Consider the following 20,418-nt stretch of genomic DNA (forward strand, 5'->3'; position numbering starts at 1 on the left):
AAATAAATAAAAATATGAATAGCAGACAGTGGTGTCATCCAGTAATGGGACACAGGCTAATGTTGTCAGGGAGACATTTGCTTCTTTTCTTCCGGTCAGTATGTCTCTGTTCTCCATAGAGCATGTCATGTGCACTTAACACCCATTCTGAACCTGAGGGGAGTAGGAGATGCAGGCCCAGTGGCTTCCCTGATGTCCTCTCACCCCACAGGCCCTAAGAAGAGTGCGTTTCCAGAACTTAGTCCTTAGTGCCTCTCCTGTCTTGTTACCAGTACACTGCTTTCTCCATCTTGTCAGTAATCCATAAATGAGTGCTCCTGCCTTCGTTCTTGCCTTCATCGTATTTCCTTGGCTATTACTGCTGTGCCTTAACCCCAGCTTCTCCTCCCTCCAGGTCAGCCTCCACATTGCCGGCAAAGATCCCTCTCTTCAACACAGATCCGAGTATGTCACAACCTTGCCTCAAAATAATAGTAGATTCCCTTATCCCATAGGACAACATTCAAATTCTTTACCCTGACATAGTTTCCGGCAAGTGGGTCCCCCACCACATTTCCACTCTCATCTCTGGTTATTGCTTCAACACTCCACACCTCTCGCTTTTCCATAAAGGCGCCATCTTATTTCATTTCCCTCTGTTTTTGTTCCTGCTCTTACCTCTTCCTGAGAAACCCTTCCCTTCTAGCTCAGTCTTATCCCTCCCTGTGCAGAAACGTCCTCATGCTCCCAAGGAGAGTGTTTTTCTGATCCTCTAGCCCACTGCACACGTCTGCAGCAGTGAATGTGCGACAATGAGATCACTGAAGACAGAGACTGCGATGTGTTGAACTTTGTTTCTCTTTGTATACCCCATCCCTGTACCGCGCACAGCAAGGCTCAGTAATACCGGCTGGACGGCTGCGTTCATTGGCTTTCAGAAGCAAACGCAAGATCAGTCAGAAACTATCTCTTGCACACAGTTTTCTCCATAGGATTCAGCATGATTGCTCGCAGTTTTCTGGACTGTTCTTATAAGTAGCAATGATGGTTGCAAAATGGTTCTCACTTCCCGGGCCTCCACATAAATATGCTTCTTCCAAAGCAAGTTCTTTTTCTCGCTCAGTTGCCTCCTGATTCAGCTAAGCCTGTTGATGAGCCCCTATAGGACTCCATTTCCTTGACTTAGGCTACAATTTGGGCCCAACATCTGGAATGGTCACCATCGTTCTTTGCTGCGATGGTGGACGGCTGCTAATCTGCATGTGGCCATTCTTCGTGTAAGAAATAATGCATTATTAACACAGCTTTATTATCAAATTTGAGTTGGGCAGATAGAGCAACATCAGAGGATAACTGGAAGATAAGCTGATTTGTTAGCAAAATGTTGCTTTTTGGCTAATGAATCATTCTGATTTTTTGCACTGACAGCTCAGTAACAAGCTTGAAGACTACTTTGCTTCAGACCATTAAACTTTGACAAACCAGTTATTAACTACAGCTAGAGCCAGTGGTCTGTGGGGATTATTGCAATTATGAGCCATCTATGTAATTTTTTTAAATCATTAGTTGAGACAAGGTGAGTCTGATGATGGAGGGGCTGGTGACTGATAGTCTCTGTCGCCTCGTCGTACACAGGCAATAAACAGCTGCTGGGAGGACAATGGGTCAGCAATAGCTCTTGTTGGGGAAGAAGTAGTAAGAGCAATAAATACTGATCTCCAGCAACGAGCCCTGGTTGGGAAGGAAGAGACAGAAATTTCTTCTCATTTCTATTTTGGAGGCTGGAGGTCTTTTCTTGAAGGAGAACTAGAAGGAGGTAGAGAAGGCAAACCAAATACAAAGAAAGGCAAGGCAGGACTGCCATGGCTTGGGTTCTCTTCCTACGCTTTATTGGGTTGTCATTACGCTCAAAGACCCCCGCAGAAGGTGCCTGCCCTTTCTTTTACTGCTCCCCACTACTCATAATAGGGATCTGAACTCGGATAGATAATTTAAATTAGTAGAGTAGAAGGAAGTGGTAAAAATGATGGTAAAATCACAAGTCAAATACAAACACAGCTGTGTGCCAGACCGCAACCCCTGGGTTACAAACCAGAAGTCCAGGTCCTCAGCCTCAAGTGCAAGATTTTTCAAATCCAGCACCCACCTCTCTAGCCTCATCTTTTTGGATTCTTTTGGAACTCTTATGTCCCCGTCTAACCGTGATGTTCTCTAAGTGCTCCACACTTTCCAAACTCTGTACCTTTGCTCTTTCAGGAACGGTGGCTCCCTTGAAATGCATTTCTATATATTCACATCTGATGCACTCTCTGGGTGTCAGTTTCTTGTCAAATTGGGAAGAAGAGAATCCATGTTAAGACCCTTTCTCATAAAGTTTTGTTTGTCTGTGGCATCTTTCACCAACTGTGGTTAGTATGCATGTGAAGCTGGTTGCATTCTTGGGCCCTAGTCCCACGTAACGTTCTGCATCCCCTAGGTGGGCACATTGCTGGGAGTCTTGCTGTCATCACAGATGCTGCCCATCTCTTAATTGACCTGACAAGTTTCCTGCTCAGTCTCTTCTCCTTGTGGTTGTCATCGAAGCCCCCTTCGAAGCAGCTGACGTTTGGATGGCACCGGGCAGGTACAGTTTACCCACTGAGCATTCACGGCAAAGCAGTGCTGTACAGTCCAATCACAGATAAAACAGAAGAGACAAAGCAAAGCCTCATTCAAAAATCCCTTAGAGGCACATCGGCACACAGAATACAAAGGATGTGTGCATGGGAACACGTGTTCTCAACGTTGATTCGGCAAAAAGCCAGGTTAACTGCACTACTGCTACTCCAATGGGACAAGAACATTTGTATCACGTTAGCAAACGCCCCAGCCCAAGGTCTCAGCGTGTGGTAACAGCCAGGATACCATCCATTAAGCTACTGTGCCTCTGGGAGGGAGGACAGGATCAGGTTCTACCATTCTGCGAACTAAGGTACAGAGAACCCAAGACAGCTAGAGAGATTGAAGAACTTCTCACGGGTAAGTCGAGAATGGAATGCAAAGGAGAATTTAGGGCAGAGCAAGGGTGGCCAGCACGCGGACATAGCCAGCCTTCAATGAAACCTGACTCTAGATGCAGACCACAGCTTATACACTGACAATGTGGGCTGTGGTTTTTCAAGCTTACGCTGCTAGAAGTTCTAATTTCACACCAAACAATGTATCATCACAAGTGTTTCGAATTGCCTCTCCTTTAACATNGCCCATCCATTAAGCTACTGTGCCTCTGGGAGGGAGGACAGGATCAGGTTCTACCATTCTGCGAACTAAGGTACAGAGAACCCAAGACAGCTAGAGAGATTGAAGAACTTCTCACGGGTAAGTCGAGAATGGAATGCAAAGGAGAATTTAGGGCAGAGCAAGGGTGGCCAGCACGCGGACATAGCCAGCCTTCAATGAAACCTGAGTCTAGATGCAGACCACAGCTTATACACTGACAATGTGGGCTGTGGTTTTTCAAGCTTACACTGCTAGAAGTTCTAATTTCACACCAAACAATGTATCATCACAAGTGTTTCGAATTGCCTCTCCTTTAACATTCAGAGAGAAGGAGAGATGAGGCAATAAACATCAATAAAAAGAATTTGTGACAATGCGATCTGAAGATGCTTTTCAGTCCATGAACAGTGCTACGCTTGGAAAACATGTACCTTTGGCGGAGTACCTGTCATTTTTCTGTACACATTTTCACATGAACTTTCCCCTTTCTGATACTACTGGTCAAAGCTGTTTTGTAAACACAGGATGTTTTATAAACACAGACAGAACTTAGAATCTAGAATACTGCTTGTATTTTCTCATCCTGGTGATGGACGCCCATGAGCACTGATGCTCTAAAGGACCGGTGCTGTTCAGCAGAACTCTCTGCTTCAAGAGAAATGTTCTCCAATATGGAGTAAAATGTGGCCATAGGACGTTTTGTTTTCTTTTTAATTTTATTTATTTATTTTTAAAGTAGGTTCCATGCCCAGTTCAGGGTTTGAGCTCATGACCCTGAGATCAGGACCTGAGCTGAGACCAAGAGTCAGATGCTCAACCCACTGAACCACCCAGGTGCCCTAACAGAGCACTTTACATGTGGCTACTGCTACTGAAGAGCTGGAGTTTTAGTTTTACTTAATTTAAATGGAAACAGCCACACGTGAAGACGGTTACCACAGGAGGCCTCACCGCTATAGACGCATAGGTCAAAACGAACTAGCTTGTCACACATGTAACTTCATGGGTGGTTTGGTTTAGGAAGATGCTAGGTATAAAAAGCGAATTTATTAAAAAAATATATTAAGTAGCTAATAAGACAGGTGGTATGCAGATGTGGTAACAATCAGGAAGGTTATGTGTACATGACTCAAGTCAGGGAAACAATAGCCCCACACTAGGAAACAATACGTTACGTTGCTCTGCTTTAAAAGAGGGAAGGCCAAAAGTACCTAATATGCCTGGCCACTGACTCCCAGGGGATTTCTAGACCCTCGTAGGCTTTTAGGACCTACCTACAAGGCTAAGTTAAAGATCAGGGGGAGGTGTTAAGGAACGCCTAAGTGAGCAAAGGTGCTTTACTCAGCCTGCAGACTGACCACAATCGTATCTTTAAATATTAATGTAAATGTCTTCACTCGTACTTCTTTTCCATATAGTTGCTCTTAAAATGCAGTCAGAGTGTTGATATACCTCTGAGCTTGCCTCTGTGTTTATAATCCATTGGGTTGGCAAATGAAACTCATTTCATCAAGTGCCCTCTGATGACTTCCCTTGTCACTATTTTATTCCACACAAGGTACCAGTACTGGCAAATTGTAAATGTTTTATGGCGAAATTAAGAATTTCTAAACACATTTTACTCTTTGTGTCTCATTATTTCATCTCCTAATAAGTTTCAATCATTTTAGCACCTGTTTAAATTAAAACCCCCGAGGAAAACAGCAGTGGCAGATAGCAGTTAATATGCTTTAAAAATTTGCTAGAAATTACTTAGTAATACGGAGCATAATGAACTCAGATGCTGGTGTGCTATGAATGCAACATTAAAGTGTCTCATCTTAGTGATAAAACCCACCCACACTTTTGCTTTGTGCATCACTGAGTGAACCAGTTTAAAGCCTCTTTGGTGGGGGATGCGTCATGACTCTTGGGAGGTTAAAGTGATTCACAAATTCTTTGTTTGCGGGTATCTGTGTGCTTGAATCCCTAGAGATCCTTGGTGCCCTGCTGTCCATCTTGTGTGTCTGGGTGGTGACTGGGGTGTTGGTGTACCTGGCATGTGAACGCCTGCTGTACCCTGATTACCAGATCCAGGCAACTGTGATGATCACGGTTTCAGGCTGTGCTGTGGCAGCCAACATCATGTAAGTGACCACCCACACTGCCCGTAAAACTTGTCTTTAACCCTGTGTGGATGCAGATTGTGGGGTTTTTGCTGATGTTGTTTTCGTTTTATTCCTCCATTTGTGAAGACGGTAAATTGAATAAACTGCCGATGAGGCAGTGCGGAGCCAGGGTCTGAATCTACATCCACTAGGCCCAGAATTGAGCTCCCAGACAGCCCGCTCTCTCGTGCATACTGATGGTTCCTACAGGATATGACTTATTCCTAGTCAGTTGTTGTTACATGAACACATTACGGGTTCCCAGAGGGCTGTGTTGGAAGGGATATTAAATTTTATTTACTTCAGTTCCCTTTCTACTTTTGAATTCTCTTTTGCACCATCCCTATAAAATAGTCATTAGTGTCATATAATTTAACGAACTAATACCAGGGAATTTATTTCTCTCCAAAGCAGTCTATTTTATCTTTGTATCATTGTGACTACATGAAAATTCCTTCTTAAGTTGCATTAGTTAAACTCTCTCTTTAGTTTCCACCTGTTGGTACATTTTCTTATCCAGGCAGTCTTAATTCATTGTTATGAGACATATAATGTCTTACTTACTGGATATGTGGTCATTACCATATTGCTCTTCTCTTACCCAAATGAGCTCTTTGATTGTTCGTGACACGGGGGTTTTGAGGCCAGGCCTTTGATCTTTTTTGGTTGATTTGCTCCTTCCCATTTAATTGCTTGATTCTGGGCAACTCTACTTAAAACTGTATTATCTATCTATCTATCTATCTATCTATCCATCTATCTACCTATCAATCATCTGTGGTAGACAGAATAATGGCCCCTCAAAGATTTCCACATTCTAATCCTTGGAACTTCTAAGTACGTGAACTTACATGGCAAAAAGAATTTTGCAAATGTGATTAAATTAAGGACGGATTTTGAGATGGGGAGATTTTCCTGGGTTATCCAGACAGGCACAATGTAACCAGAAAGATCCTTGTAAGAGGGACACTTGAGGTCAGAGTGAAGGGAAGAGGCTGCATTGCTGGCTTTGAAGACAGAGAAAGGATCCTGGAGCCAAGGAATGTAAGTGACCTCTCGGAGCTGGAAAAGGTAAGACGATGAATACTCTCCTAGAGTCTCTATAAGGAATGCAGTCCTGTACACCCATTTCAGACTTCCGACCTCCAGAGCTATAAGATAATAAATTTACGTTGTTCTAAGTCACAAAAGCTTTGGGGTAACTTGTTATAGCAGCAAAAAAAGAGACTCATACACTATGTATCATCTATCTACCTTGCAATGCAACATGATACATGCTATGAGGTAGGATTACACAGGAAAGTGAAGACGACAGTGATAGAAGAATCACATTTTATTTTTTATTTTTTTTTAAAGATTTTATTTATTTATTTGACAGAGATAGAGACAGCCAGCAAGAGAGGGAACACAAGCAGGGAGTGGGAGAGGAAGAAGCAGGCTCATAGCGGAGGAGCCTGATGTGGGGCTCGATCCCATAATGCCGGGATCACGCCCTGAGCCAAAGGCAGACGCTTAACCGCTGTGCCACCCTGGTGCCCCAAGAATCACATTTTAAAGAGTATCTTTTAAGAGAGGGCACAATGGAATCCCTGGTAGTAGAGGAAAATCTGAACGTGTACATTTGAAAAAGCTCCTCAGGTCACTCTAATCCCCTTACCTTGTGCCTGCCTCAGTTCCTTACCTCTTAGCATGCAAATCATTGCTCAAAATCTCTAAGCTAAACAATTAGAAGAGTGGTATTTGACTGCTGTTACCGAGTGGATCCCTATTTCCATCCAGCTAACTTGAAAATGTGTTTCATATTGGCACTGGGAGAAAGTGTGTGGAGATCAATACAAATCTATCACCACAAGGAGACAAATAAGGCAGAGCACGTGTGCTGCTGACTGGGAGTCAATAGCATTGTCTTTGCATAAGAAGAACATTATGTCCACAAGACAGCAGGGAAAATGAAAATATTATTAATTTCATGACAGCCATATGTCACATAGGTTGTGTCCATGCTACATGAATATGAAGGATACACCTAGCTAACTACCCCATAAATCTAGAATCTTGATGATCAAGTTTGACTTTCTAAATAGATACCATCCAAATTTTCTCTTTCTTTTTTTTTTTTAAAGATTTTATTTATTTATTTGACAGAGATAGAGACAGCCAGCGAGAGAGGGAACACAAAGCAGGGGGAGTGGGAGAGGAAGAAGCAGGCTCATAGCGGAGAAGCCTGATGTGGGGCTCGATCCCACAACGCCAGGATCACACCCTGAGCCGAAGGCAGACGCTTAACGACAGCGCCACCCAGGAGCCCCCAAATTTTCTTTTTACTGAAAGTGCTTTTGAACTTTGACCTTAACGCTGCAGGTGCTTCTCATATTTAGGAAGACAAGGGAATTGAAAAGCGGTGACTTCCCTGTGCAAGTAGGTAGTTATTTATGGATAAAGATACTTAGTGACTATAATGTTTCTTCCCAGAACTGGGATTATAGGTTTAAATTGCTGCTAGATGCTGTGTTGTCTGAATACAGAAATATCAGAACCATAGTTTGGGAATAAATCTATTCCTCGGAGACCCAAAATCATGACAGAAGGTTCTAACAAGTTGCAAAGGGATTCTAGGACAAAGATTAGCCTTAAGGCTATTGCAAGCCAAAAAATAGCCTTAAGGCTATTGCATGCTAAATTTTCTCTGCCTGGAACATTCCCTTCCCTCTAGCCTATAATTTCACTCTGACATAACCTTTTGAATCCGACTCAAGTGCTTTGTCTAACTAGATCAGACTTCCTTATTGTGTTATCCACAGCACCAGTTCTTAGTAGACTTACTAAAATTACAATTTTTATTTATTTGGGTCTTTTTAAAATCTCTGCCATCTCCATCATACTTAAAGCTACTTGGGGGAGGAACTATGTCTATTTCACTCACCTTTATATCCCAAGCTTTTAAGAGTGCCTGGCACACAGGAGCCCCTAAGTAAGTTTTTTTTTTAAATAAAATGAGTAAAAGAATGAATGACAATATGATAAGCACACATGAACAGACCTAGAAAGAGAGTATGTTGAACTGCCAGCCATATCAGGCTGTCTGAAGATTCTTAAGTGGTAACTATTAATTAAGAGTGAATTTCTGCCCTAGCAGCAACCATCTAAAAACGATACATTATATAATGATCAAATCTTGCTGGATAGCAGTCATTCCACTTTGTGGTGATGACCTTAGATTTAACAGACACTTTACCAGCAAATAGACTGGGATATGTGGTACTAAACAATTTTTTTAAAACTTCGTTCCAAAATAAAATCAGGTACATAATTTATGGGGTCTAATACTTATCTCCTTGACTTGGATAGGAGATGTTAAATTTTGCAAGATGTTATATATAGAGAGAATGAGGCTGCAGCTCATACTCTTAGGGTGTATAAGATATGTTTATATATATACATTTCTATGTACATTTGCATGTTAAATTACATAAATATTTACACATATATAATTAAAATACATTAATATATTTTACTTTCTTGTTAATAGCTACATATATACAAACACATGACTATTCTCATTGGCCATTAAGAAATTATTCAGATTTTAAGTTCTCATAGAAATGCACAGAATTAGGTAAAATAAAAGATATTTAAAAATCTGAACTTGGTGACATTTTCTTATTTTGTTTTACCCCTTTCTGAGGGTTTTGCATTTGAAACCAGTACCTTTACTTAGCTCCCACCAAAGCTCAGCTTTAAGCTTAGCTTATTAGTGCCTGAAGTTCAGTAGACCATCAATAAATGATATTTCCCCTCGTCATTGTCAAATAGTTTCATCTAAGAAGTGATGCTTTCCAGTTTTCATGTGAACCAGAGCGGCATTGGGTAGATGGAAGAGAAAACTGAGGTGAACTTTTGTTGTTTGTCCGTGTGTAAAAATGTAAAATTCTATGATACGTGTGTTTTCAAAATTGGTCCAAAATAGTACATTTTACAGCAATAATATTTCAACTCTCCATGACCCCACATAATACATGCTCTTGCCAACTTTCCATTACGCTGCATAGGTTTTCAAGGGCTAATCCCATGGGTGCCAAGAACACCCTTCTCTCTTTCAGGCTAAGTGTGATTCTGCACCAAAGACACCCCAGCCACGATCACAAGAACGTGCAAACTAATGCCAGTGTCCGAGCAGCGTTTGTGCATGCCCTTGGAGATCTACTTCAGAGCGTCAGTGTGTTAACCAGCGCGCTTATTATCTACGTTAGGGTGAGAATGTTTGAGCTTACTCACTGCCAAAGTAAGTTTATAGATTAGGTAGTACAGAAGCTGACCTGCCACTATTAACTTAAATGAGGGTGGACAGCCTATATTTGCCTATACCAATTGCTTTGCAGGGCTTAAACAAACAAACAAACAAACAAACAAACAAACAAACAAACATTCAAAGCCTGAAACCTTGGACTTTCCAAATTCCTAAGTGCTATGTCTTCAACTGTAGGGCTAAGTCTTTCCAGAAAGTAATTCCTTTTGTCATGGAGTTAAGGTGAACAGCAATGGGACCATGGATACCTTAGGATTCTTGGATCATAAGCAACAGGAAAGATGTCTAGCTTAGTTAAGCAAAAACATATTTATTGGCTGAAATTTACTGGTTGTGCTCTTGGACAGAAATCAAGGTAGAAATAAGAGCAACACTGGATATCTTAGATTTCAGAAACTTATCCACCTTCTGTCCCAGGCACCAGTGCAGAAATTAATGTGACTCAACCAATTTTTCCCCCCATTTCTTGTCGTTCTGCTGGAGATTCACATTTCTGGGAAAGACAGTCCAATAGACTAATGTTGGGTCTTATACCTGCTGCTTGGCTAGGGAGGGAGAGCACCTGATTGACTGTCCCACCAATATCACCCACAATGGGGGAAAGATAATTCTCCCCCCAAAATCAGGGTGTTAATAAGAAGTTGGGATGGATCCTGGGTGAACCCGTGGCCCTAGGCAAACATTTACTACAGATCTGTTAGGCTAAGAACTAACCAAAGTGGGTTGGGGTGTGGGTGGGGGGTAACGGAGAAGACGGGCATTTAGCTCAGCCATTTGAATCTTGATGATCCAGTTAGCAAGGACTCTTTATCATTTTTACTAAAAAAATTAAAACACAGAAATAAAAATTACAAAGGCATATCTGAATTCAATTGAGCAACTAACTACTCATTGACAGCTTTACGTTTAAGGCAGAAGTGTTCAAACTTGTACTGGTTAGTGGAGTTTGAGAGTTTCTCAGAGGTAATGAGTCATGGACTTTTCTGTGGCACAAAACTTCATCAAGGGCAGTGGAGCAGGTGTCTCAGCCTGAGGGTAAGGGCTCCAGTGTTGAGACAGTGCAAGAATGAGGTCTCAGCTCATACTCTCAGGACTTAATCAAAGATGCCTGCCTCGAATATGTGTCATCCTGAGGAGAGAAAAGAAAGGAACCAACCCCGGTCTGCCAAAACCAAGCTCCAGCTGGACCCTGGTCATATGCAACCTTTGGGAAGGTGATACCCTTTCTTCTCATCATGAGGAAGCCATTGAATATTGTCTAAACTTGTGCATATTTTCATTACATACTCTGTGCTTCTATTAATTTGAGAAAAGTGAGATCAGGCCTTTGGAGAGAACACTCAAGGATACTTTGTACATCTTAAATTTACTTTTTAAATTTCTTCAGTCACTGATAGTTTAAAGCTTAAAAGAAGGATTGAATCTTCAGGAAATCTTGGCTCTGAGCTGGATGTCAAGTGTCAGGGAGGTGAAAGGGGGATAGTGTGAAAAAGAAGCAGGGACGTTTACTTATTTTATTAATCAGGCTTTCTGCATGGAAGGCCCGAATTCAGTTAACTGAAGTCCCTCTCTTTTCTAGCCAGACTATAAAATGGCTGACCCAATCTGCACATTTGTCTTTTCCATCCTGGTTCTGGCCAGCACCATCACTGTTTTAAAGGACTTCTCCATCTTACTCATGGAAGGTAGGAGTGATTTTATTATTATTTCCGGGATCGATGTTTTCTCTTCCTTAATATCACGGAAGGGAATGGCATCAAGGAATGTTTACTGTTAATTTGCATTCCAAGGAAAATATAAATTTATAAGGAATTTTTCTGAAAACAAATATGATTTTTATTTATATGGGAATAAATAAAAATAACTGGCTTCACTTTTCCTCCAGCAACTATTAAATGATATGGCATGGTATAAAAACAATATGTACAAATACTCAGGATAGATATTGCAAAACTATAAATTCCTCCCTAAATATATGGAAAAGACATATGGAAAAGACTTAAGAAAAACTGAACAATCTCTCTCTCAGGCAGCATTACAACTGCTATGAAGGGCTTGCCTAAAACCCTTGATAGACCAAGCCAGCAGTGCTCCCACCTCAGAGCATCAGAGTCATTAGGGGTCTGCTGGGCCCACCCCCATATTCCTGAAGCAGCAGGTCTAGAGCAGGGCCCAAGAATTTGAATTTATAAATAGATGCTGGTGCCGCTGGTCCAGGGACCACACTTTGAGAACCACTGGAATAGTCTTTTCATGGCACTTAAAGGGTTACTACATGAGGGCACTGAGAGTGGCACCTAGAAAATTCAACCAGAATTAGAGGTTTGCATCACATCAAGAATTTGGATGATCAAAATATCCAGACCTCGGCTTGAACTTTTCTTTTTTGTCCAGCACATTTTGACATAAGGCTGACACAGTGTCAGAGGGCAGGTGCCTTGATGAAAGCCCACACTTCCTTAGCGTTCACTGCTGAGTACACATTCAAGGGTTTTGTCCCATTGGGCATTGTAACTGTTAGAGTACTTGTACTTAATGAAGTTTTCTAAAAATATGGAAGGGTATAATATTATGTAAAGTCTCCTCATTTTTCCACCTTTGAATTCTCAATCCCATTCTTCAAGCGTAACACCTACTAATAGGTTGATATGCATCTTTCCCAAAATATCTATGCATTTACATATATATGTACCTGAAATATATATGTACCTATATAGTATGTCTTTTTTTATACAAACAGAATTATGCATTGATACCTATTTTGTTCCGCATCTTGCTTTCTTCACTGGGAGGTCTTTCCGTATCAGCACATACAGAGATACACCTTATTCCTTTCCATACTACAAAGATTCTATGTACTTGCTTATGATAGATATTAGAAATAACAGTGTAATTACCATCCCATATGTACATACATTTTTAGCGCTTGTATATCTGTAGCATAACTCCTAGAAGTGGTATTGCTGTTTCAAAAGTTATGTGCATTTTAAAATTCGATAGATATTGCCATTTCTACCAAAGATACCATATCAATTTCTTTCCCATCAACAGCATTTCAGAACGCCCTTTTGCTCACATCCTCGCCATCACAGAGTATTATCAAAATGTTGATTCTTGTTTAATCTGATAGGTGAGATATTATAGCTTATTGATTCCGTATGCAATTCCTTCATTATGAGAGATATTGAGTGATTTTTCATATATTTATTAACCTGGGTAATTATTTTTTAAACACTAATTTGGGTATTTTCCTGGATGCACTGGCATGTCTGCAGGCTTTCCCTCAGGAAAAAAATTTGTGGTATACGATGGAGTCCTGAAGCCACTGAGAACATATTCTCTTGCTTGTCAACATTATTTTATAGAGTAAAATAAGTAACAGTGGACTTATGTTCTCCATAAAAGTAAAGAGATAAGCAAGGCAAGAGGGAAGGGGGTAGTGGGATTGTGATTTCATCTCAAGGGTCCTAGATGAGGACAACAAGTCTTCAGAAGGTCACATGAAACTCCTCAGGGATGATACATTAAGCATAATAGTCAACTTTGGGTTGCAAGACTTAGACTCTACCATTTGCATAACATTTCACACTCAGAGCATGGACTTGAGAATCTGATGTCCTCCTTCTCTATGTGGCCTTAGCAATGGTTCTTAACCTCTCTGACTCCCAATTTCCTCTCCCCCAGTTAAACAGGAATTGTGACATTGATAATTAGCTCTTAAAGTTCTTACAACTATTAAGTAAGCTAATCACTATGAAAATCACTATGAATACAGTACTTAGCATAAACCTTGACATTACAATATAACAATGTCGACCATGACTATGCCATACACGTTCTATGGCTAATCTAAGAATTCTTTTAATTTGTTTCTAGTACCCTGAGCTTTGTGTAGCTCACAGAGTAAAAGAACATGCTCTTTGTTACCTCCATGAAACAATATGAAGTGGGATTAAACGGAAATCCCCATGAGCAAGGTTTTTAAATCCTGAAAAAGGGGAGTTAAGGATTCCCTATTCCTTTAAGCAAGTTGTTCTTGACTAGCTGCTCATTACAATCCGTTGGGAAGCTTTTAAAAATACTTATGCCCAGGCCCCATACCCAGAGATTCTGATTTAACTGACTCAGGTGGGGGCTGGTTTTGATGTTTTTTTAACATGCAGAGAAGCTGAGAACACTGCAAGGTAGAGCTGCCCAGTGGTTCGTAAACGTTAGTGCAATGGTTCTCCAACTTGGCTGTGTGTTACAGTCACCAAATGAGCTATAAAAATAGTGATGCTTCATCTTATCCCCAGAGGGTCTGATTTAATCGGTCCTGGGCATAATCTGGTAATCAGGATTTCTAAAATCTCTTCTGATGATACTAATGTGCTTTCAAGGTGGAGAGCCACTTTGAAAGCAGGTCGATTTCAGAGCCTCATCCATAGAAATTTTCTTTGGAAGGACTGGAATAGAGCTAAGGCATATTTATTTTTAACAAACAGAGCAGGTGTTCGTGTTGTGTACATATGATGGAAATAGAAGCTAAAAGGGGGTCAGCCTTAGAAATCTCTTCTACAGCATCCTCTTTGGGTCACCGTTAGTTGACAGGGATTTAATTATTACATCAAGTGGCTTTATCAGTTTTATGCTGGTTGAGTTGATTAAAAAAAAACAAAACCTTATATTAAACAGATGTGTTTTACAATTCCAACTCACCATTGGCTTGCTTTCTCTCTAGCCAAAGCAAAGGCGCTTACACTTTCATATCCTCTCATCTTCCAAATGACAATCCTCGCAATGTTTGAAAAAGGTTATCTTTCTGCCCTGAGGTTTCACTTCTTCAGATTAAAGAAACCTCAGTTTCTTCAGCCCGCAGGAATAGCTGATTGGCTGATAGGTTCCCCACCTTCCTCTGTGCCTCCACATCGTTCCTTTAGAAGCAAGGCTGATGCCAAACCCCGACCTTATATGACCCAGACATTAACCCTGACTAATGCACCTAAATCAATAATAATTCTATAAACCGAATAATAAGATGGCATTATAATGTTAGTATCAACTATTAACACAGTTCAGTAAGTGACCTGTTGGATAACTGCTATTTACATCGCGTTGCAAGTACACAAAGAGCAAGTATTTTCCCATTTGCTCCTCGAGAACTCAGTGTACCTATTGCTCTGACCATCCCTATTTTAACCACAGATGTGCTGAGGATCAGAGAAATTCCAAGATTTGGGTAAATTCATGGTTGTTGTGGTCAGAATGTTACCCTAGAATTATCTGATACCAAGTCCCACGTTTCTTCATTTTGCTTTCTAGAGCGTGTGCAAAGATCATTAGAAAAAGCTCAATTGGTTTAATAACACACCCCGAAAACAGAGAATGATTACTACTGTTGGTTATTGCATAGTAAAGTCTACAAACGTTCTCTGATGTCAAACCCTTCGAAAGAGTCAGGTGACTCTGAATTGTAAGCATCTGAAGTCAGAAACCAGAAAGGGGAGGGCACGTTGATATTCTGGAGCAGATTTTGCAGCCCCATTCAGCCACGTGGATGAGCTGTATTTAGTTAAGTAACAAAGAGCCTCCCTCCCTGTCCTCTTGTCAGGTGTGCCAAAGAACCTGAATTACGATGACGTGAAAGAGCGCATTTTAGCAGTGGACGGAGTAGAGTCTGTGCACAGTTTGCACATCTGGTCTCTAGCAATGAACCAAGTGATTCTCTCGGCTCACGTTGCTGCAGGTCAGTGTGTTCTGCAAACACCCTGCTGAAATTCAGTCCTTGCCCTGCAAACTCAATAATTTCCCTCCTTTTTGTAGAGCTGCCTTAGTGCCCATTGCCTATCAAAACAACCATAGAGTGTTTCCTTTTACCAAAGGCCTTTGAAAACACCCCTTGTCAATGTTATCATAGCGACAATGATACTGACGGCACCCCTCGAGGCAGACTGCAGAGGGCAGCTGGTAGAATAAATGGTTTAAAGGCCACCCAGACTGCAAGGCCCTAGACTGTGAAAATTAGATCTCACCTGTTTGACTTGGTGCCCAATCAGTTAAATAATGGGATATATTCAACAATAAATCTTCATTGAATATCTCCTGTGTCTAAGATGCTCTGCCTATCAGTGACGATAAAAAGATGAAGGAGACATAGGTTCTAACCATCCTTAAGGTTCTAACAAGCTAGAAGACGCGCTAGCAGGGTTTAATGGTGGTTCCCCCACTGGATGGTTAGAAATTCTGTAATCATGTGAGATAATTCTTAGGATGTTGCGTTTATTCTACAAACTACTTTCTCAAGTAGAAGGTGATTTGTCTATTATGTGTCCTTGGGATGGGGAAATAGGCAGTGGGGGAGGGGAGACGAGGGGATCCCTCACTGCCTCAGGAGACAGCTCAGGTGAAATGATATGCCAGGCAGCTAAACAATAACTCAAGAAGTCACTTAGAGGCAGACTACAGCAACAACGGCGACAGGCATTTGGACTATGCTTTCTTAGACATCCTCATCTTTGCTGAGAGGCTCAGATCCGCCTACATATAATCTACAGCATCTGCTACACCAATATTTCACTGCAGATGGAAGAATCTAGTAAACAATCAGGTTACTATGGAGGGAACCCTACAGCCTCCCAATAACGTCTGGGAGAAAAGAAAAGGTGGCAGTGGGGTTGCTGCTCTAAGAAGAGTCTGTGCGGAGCTCTAAATGCTTCCCGGTTCCCATCACTAGCCTTGTATAAATGCTGATTAGATACAAGGGCTGCGACCCAGAGATCTCTGGGGACTGGTGGAAAGGGCTATATAAGAAATGAATAGCTGTGTCTTAGCTTTCTTCAGGCCTTATCTCCACTTCCATGCTGAGCTTCTAAGCGTGNACTTGCATGCTGAGCTTCTAAGCGTGCCAGACCCCAGAGAGGACCGTGGGCAGGGAGAGTTCCCATAGTGATGGGTACTTGGCTGCACTAGAATTTCCCGTCTTGTCTGTGCAAGTGTAGCTGATTGTCAGAGCCATCATGGCTTCTTCTGACTGCTCTGCCTCGCCCCTCCCCATCAGGTCAAAGACAAAGTACTTGAAGCTGGAAATGTAGCAGTCAACCAAGTGTGTGCAATCAGTGCCAATCTCACTGTGGTTCTTTCTCAACAGCAGCCAACCGTGACAGCCAGGTTGTTCGGAGAGAGATTGTTAAAGTCCTCAGCAATAGCTTTACTGTGCACTCACTCACCATTCAGATGGAATCTCCAGCTGACCAGGACCCCGATTGTTTTTTCTGTGAAGACCCCCGGGACTAATTCAGTTACAATGTCAACTTCTCATCAACTTCTCAACTGCTCTGCAGTTTCTAACACATAAAAAATAAAGAACCAAAGGAAAAAGTTTGAGAAATTCGTGATGCAGTACAGTGCACATTTTATCCTTCTTTATTTAGCTCCATCCACCATAAATGAAAATACATTTAGATTCATCAGCCAATTGGATTATCAACTCATCAGTAGCTGTGTTCAATTATGGGAATGTGTGTATAGACTGTTCCTGACTGGGGCTGAAATAACAGATGTTTGTAACTACAGGCAATAAAAAGTTCATCTCCCTTCCATAATGTATCCTCAGGATGAGTGGGTAAAATTGAACTCAGGAAAATCTTACTAGGAATCGGTGCCAAGGGATTCTCCCAAAACATGAGAAGCAAAAGAAGAGCCAAGCGAGATTAAAAGAAATTCAGGAGACCTAACACCCCACTATACCTTGACTCTCTCACCAAGTTATAATATGATTTGGAGCAGTATCTTTTTGCCCCCTATCCACATCACTATTCACCAAATGGGGCAGAAATGTCCTCTTTCCCTCTTGCTTACAAATTATGTTCTAATATGCCTGACACTATTGAATGATATTTTACTTGTCTGTATAAAAGCTCTGGACAAATGAAAAATTATGAAATTGCTGCTTTTTGAGTGTTTTCCTGTAGTGTGACCTAATAATAAAACAAGGAGGCACAGAACATCAGGGTTCTGGGGCGCCTGGGTGGCTCAGTCGTTAAGCGTCTGCCTTCGGCCCAGGGTGTGATCCCAGTGTTCTGGGATTGAGCCCCGCATCAGGCTCCTCTGCTGGAAGCCTGCTTCTTCCACTCCCACTCCCCCTCCTTGTGTTCCCTCTCTCGCTGGCTGCCTCTCTGTCAAATAAATAAATAAAATCTTTAAAAAAAAAAATCAGGGTCCTTATCCCAGGCCACACGGAAAATAACTTAGTCAAAGAATTAAGAACTCCCAGGTCTTGAATAATATTGATGGAGTCCCAACTATTGTCCAGGTATTGTACTAGGCTATTTAGATGTGTCACCTCATTTTATTTGAATGTCAACTTCGGAAAGTTGGAATTAACACCATCATTGTTTAGATAAGGACATAGGCTCACAGAGGTTAAGTAACTTAACCAATGTCATTTATTCATTCATTCAAAAATAATTTGTCAATGCAGGCTATGAACCGAGCATTGGTGAATTATGTCAGTATGGCCTTTGTGTTCATGGAGCTCCTTCCCTTTTGTTGGGGAGACAGGCATTCCACCAATAAACACCAGGAATGTACTACAAATAGTGGCAAGTGATGAAAGAAGGGAGCCCGGTTTAGATGGGGGGAGGTCAGTGGAGAGCCTCTCTGAAGAAACAGCATCCAAGTTGAGACCTGAATAGATAAGTAGGTGATAGCCAAATGAATTACAGGAGGAAGTACATTCTAGAAGAAGCAAGAACATGAGTGGGCACCAAGAAGAAAGAACTTAGTGCATGGGAGGAAATGAGGAAGGCCCTCATAGCTGGAGGGTACTAAGTGGGGGGTGAGTTAAAAACATGGAGGATATGAAGGAGGATATGAGCAAGTGCAGTTAGCAAGGCAAGATTCTCTCATTCAGAGTCAATGATTGTATATTCCATGCTTCTAGCACTGATTGTAACTTATCACCTGTAGAGAGTAAAGTGAAATAAAGATGTGCAGGTCTACATCCTGAAAATCTGGAGTCAATGGGTCTGGTTTGGAACCTAAACTTCTGTATTTTTTTTTTAACATACCCACAGATATTCTAAAGAATAGCTGGAGTCTAAAAGAACTTCAACCAGGAGTGCCTGGGTGGCTCAGTCATTAAGCCTCTGCCTTCGATCAGGTCATGATCCCAGGATCCTGGGATCCAGTCCCACACCTGGCTCCCAGCTCAGCAGGAAGCCTGCTTCTCCCTCTCCCACTCCTCCTGCTTGTGTTCCCTCTCTTGCTCTCTCTCTGTGTCAAATAAATAAATAAAACCTTAAAAAAAAATAAAAGAACTTCAACCAAAGGAGATCACTGAGTGGGAGACTCAGACACATACCCAGATACCTAGAGTAATATTTTGAATTGCAAACATGCAGATGGGGTATAAAGGGTCATTGCTGTGTGGGCATAGCCCCAGAGGCTTCATGTCATTGAAGTGACAGTCACGTCGGACTCTGACTTATATCTGGAATTTCCCTAGACAGATAAAGAAAAGGGCAATCTAGACGAAGAGAAGATTATATGGAAGATATACTCATGTTCACCTGTTAATTTTTTTTTAAGATTTATTTATTTTAGAGAGAGAGACAGCACAAGTGGGAGGGGCAGAGGGAGAGGGAGAGAGAAACTCAAGCAGACTCCACACTGAGCATGGAGCCCAACCCAGGGCTCAATCTCACGGCCCTGAGATCATGACCTGAGGGGAAACCAAGAGTGGGACGCTCAACCAAGTACCACCTATGTGCCCCCACCTGTTAATTTTTATTTATATGTGGCAAAGCAAACTTTCAACTCTGATTTTTACAACTATATAATTTTTACTACTTTATCATTATGAATATTGTAGAGAACAAAAGTGTTATGTCTTTGATGATTTTTACATCATTGTCAGCATCTAGCAGGGTGCTGGAAACCTAGTAGATATTAAATAATTATTGAGGCAATGACTCTGGGGCTATGTGTGGGCCTTGTCATTATTTTTCATTTACATTTGTATTTTCTGAAATTTTGAGGGCCAAGAAAACATTGACTTTGACTGAGGAGGTCACATCTGTGCCATCTCTGCAAATCAATCAGCACTGCTGAAATAGCTACTCAGCATTCTGCTGACGATTCCCCCCTGCTCAGTGGAGACAAATAGACTTGTCCCCCCACCTCAGTAAGCACGTTTAGACAACCAGAATTAGAGCCACTCAGGTTTCTAATGTGTCCTGCTTCAGCTGGCTCTCAAAATGGAAGGGATAGTTCACGCCAAATCATTTCTCCTGTCTCAAAGGCCATTGAGTGGTTTTGCTTTTCCATATTTTGTGTAGGACAGAGCCCTTAACACCTGGCAAACACACAAGTTCTCATGTAATTGTTTGCTCTGCTTTCTTTTTATAATCATATTTATCTTTCATTTTATGTCAGGAACATACCAAATGCCAGGTAATCATAAAGTAGGGGGATTTGTATATCAACCAAAGAAATTACCCCATGGCCCCTAACCATTTCTGCTGTTTTCCTGAAATTCGACCTCTTTTGTCGGCTAGATTGAAAACTCTGGATGGTAGATGTTTTGGGGTAAAGTGCAAGACAATCTGCAATGGGGATTTTAAGGATTTGAAGATGAAAGAGCAGATGACACCAAGAGACTTTAGGCACCATGTGTCAATTTTGAAAGTCGGCTTCTCCCTTTGCCTCTTCCCTGGAGTCCAGGATTGTGAACTCCAGGCCACTGACATT

The 20,418-nt window shown here is 41.5% G+C and overlaps 1 protein-coding gene across 1 annotated transcript in view; it reads left to right on the forward strand.

Moving 5' to 3' along the window:
- Window positions 1–17,401, forward strand: part of SLC30A8 (solute carrier family 30 member 8) — a 47,730-nt gene extending 30,329 nt beyond the window's left edge. The window contains exons 4-8 of the mRNA XM_034668919.1: window positions 5,210–5,363; window positions 9,485–9,635; window positions 11,270–11,375; window positions 15,281–15,415; window positions 16,817–17,401. Of these exons, the coding sequence (XP_034524810.1) occupies window positions 5,210–5,363; window positions 9,485–9,635; window positions 11,270–11,375; window positions 15,281–15,415; window positions 16,817–16,962 (692 nt within the window). The 3' untranslated portion in view covers window positions 16,963–17,401. The remainder of the gene's footprint in view (window positions 1–5,209; window positions 5,364–9,484; window positions 9,636–11,269; window positions 11,376–15,280; window positions 15,416–16,816) is intronic.
- Window positions 17,402–20,418: the final 3,017 nt, after the last annotated feature.

This window comes from Ailuropoda melanoleuca, chromosome 9, assembly GCF_002007445.2.
Source record: "Ailuropoda melanoleuca isolate Jingjing chromosome 9, ASM200744v2, whole genome shotgun sequence".
In the NCBI taxonomy this organism is placed as follows: Eukaryota; Metazoa; Chordata; class Mammalia; order Carnivora; family Ursidae; genus Ailuropoda; species Ailuropoda melanoleuca.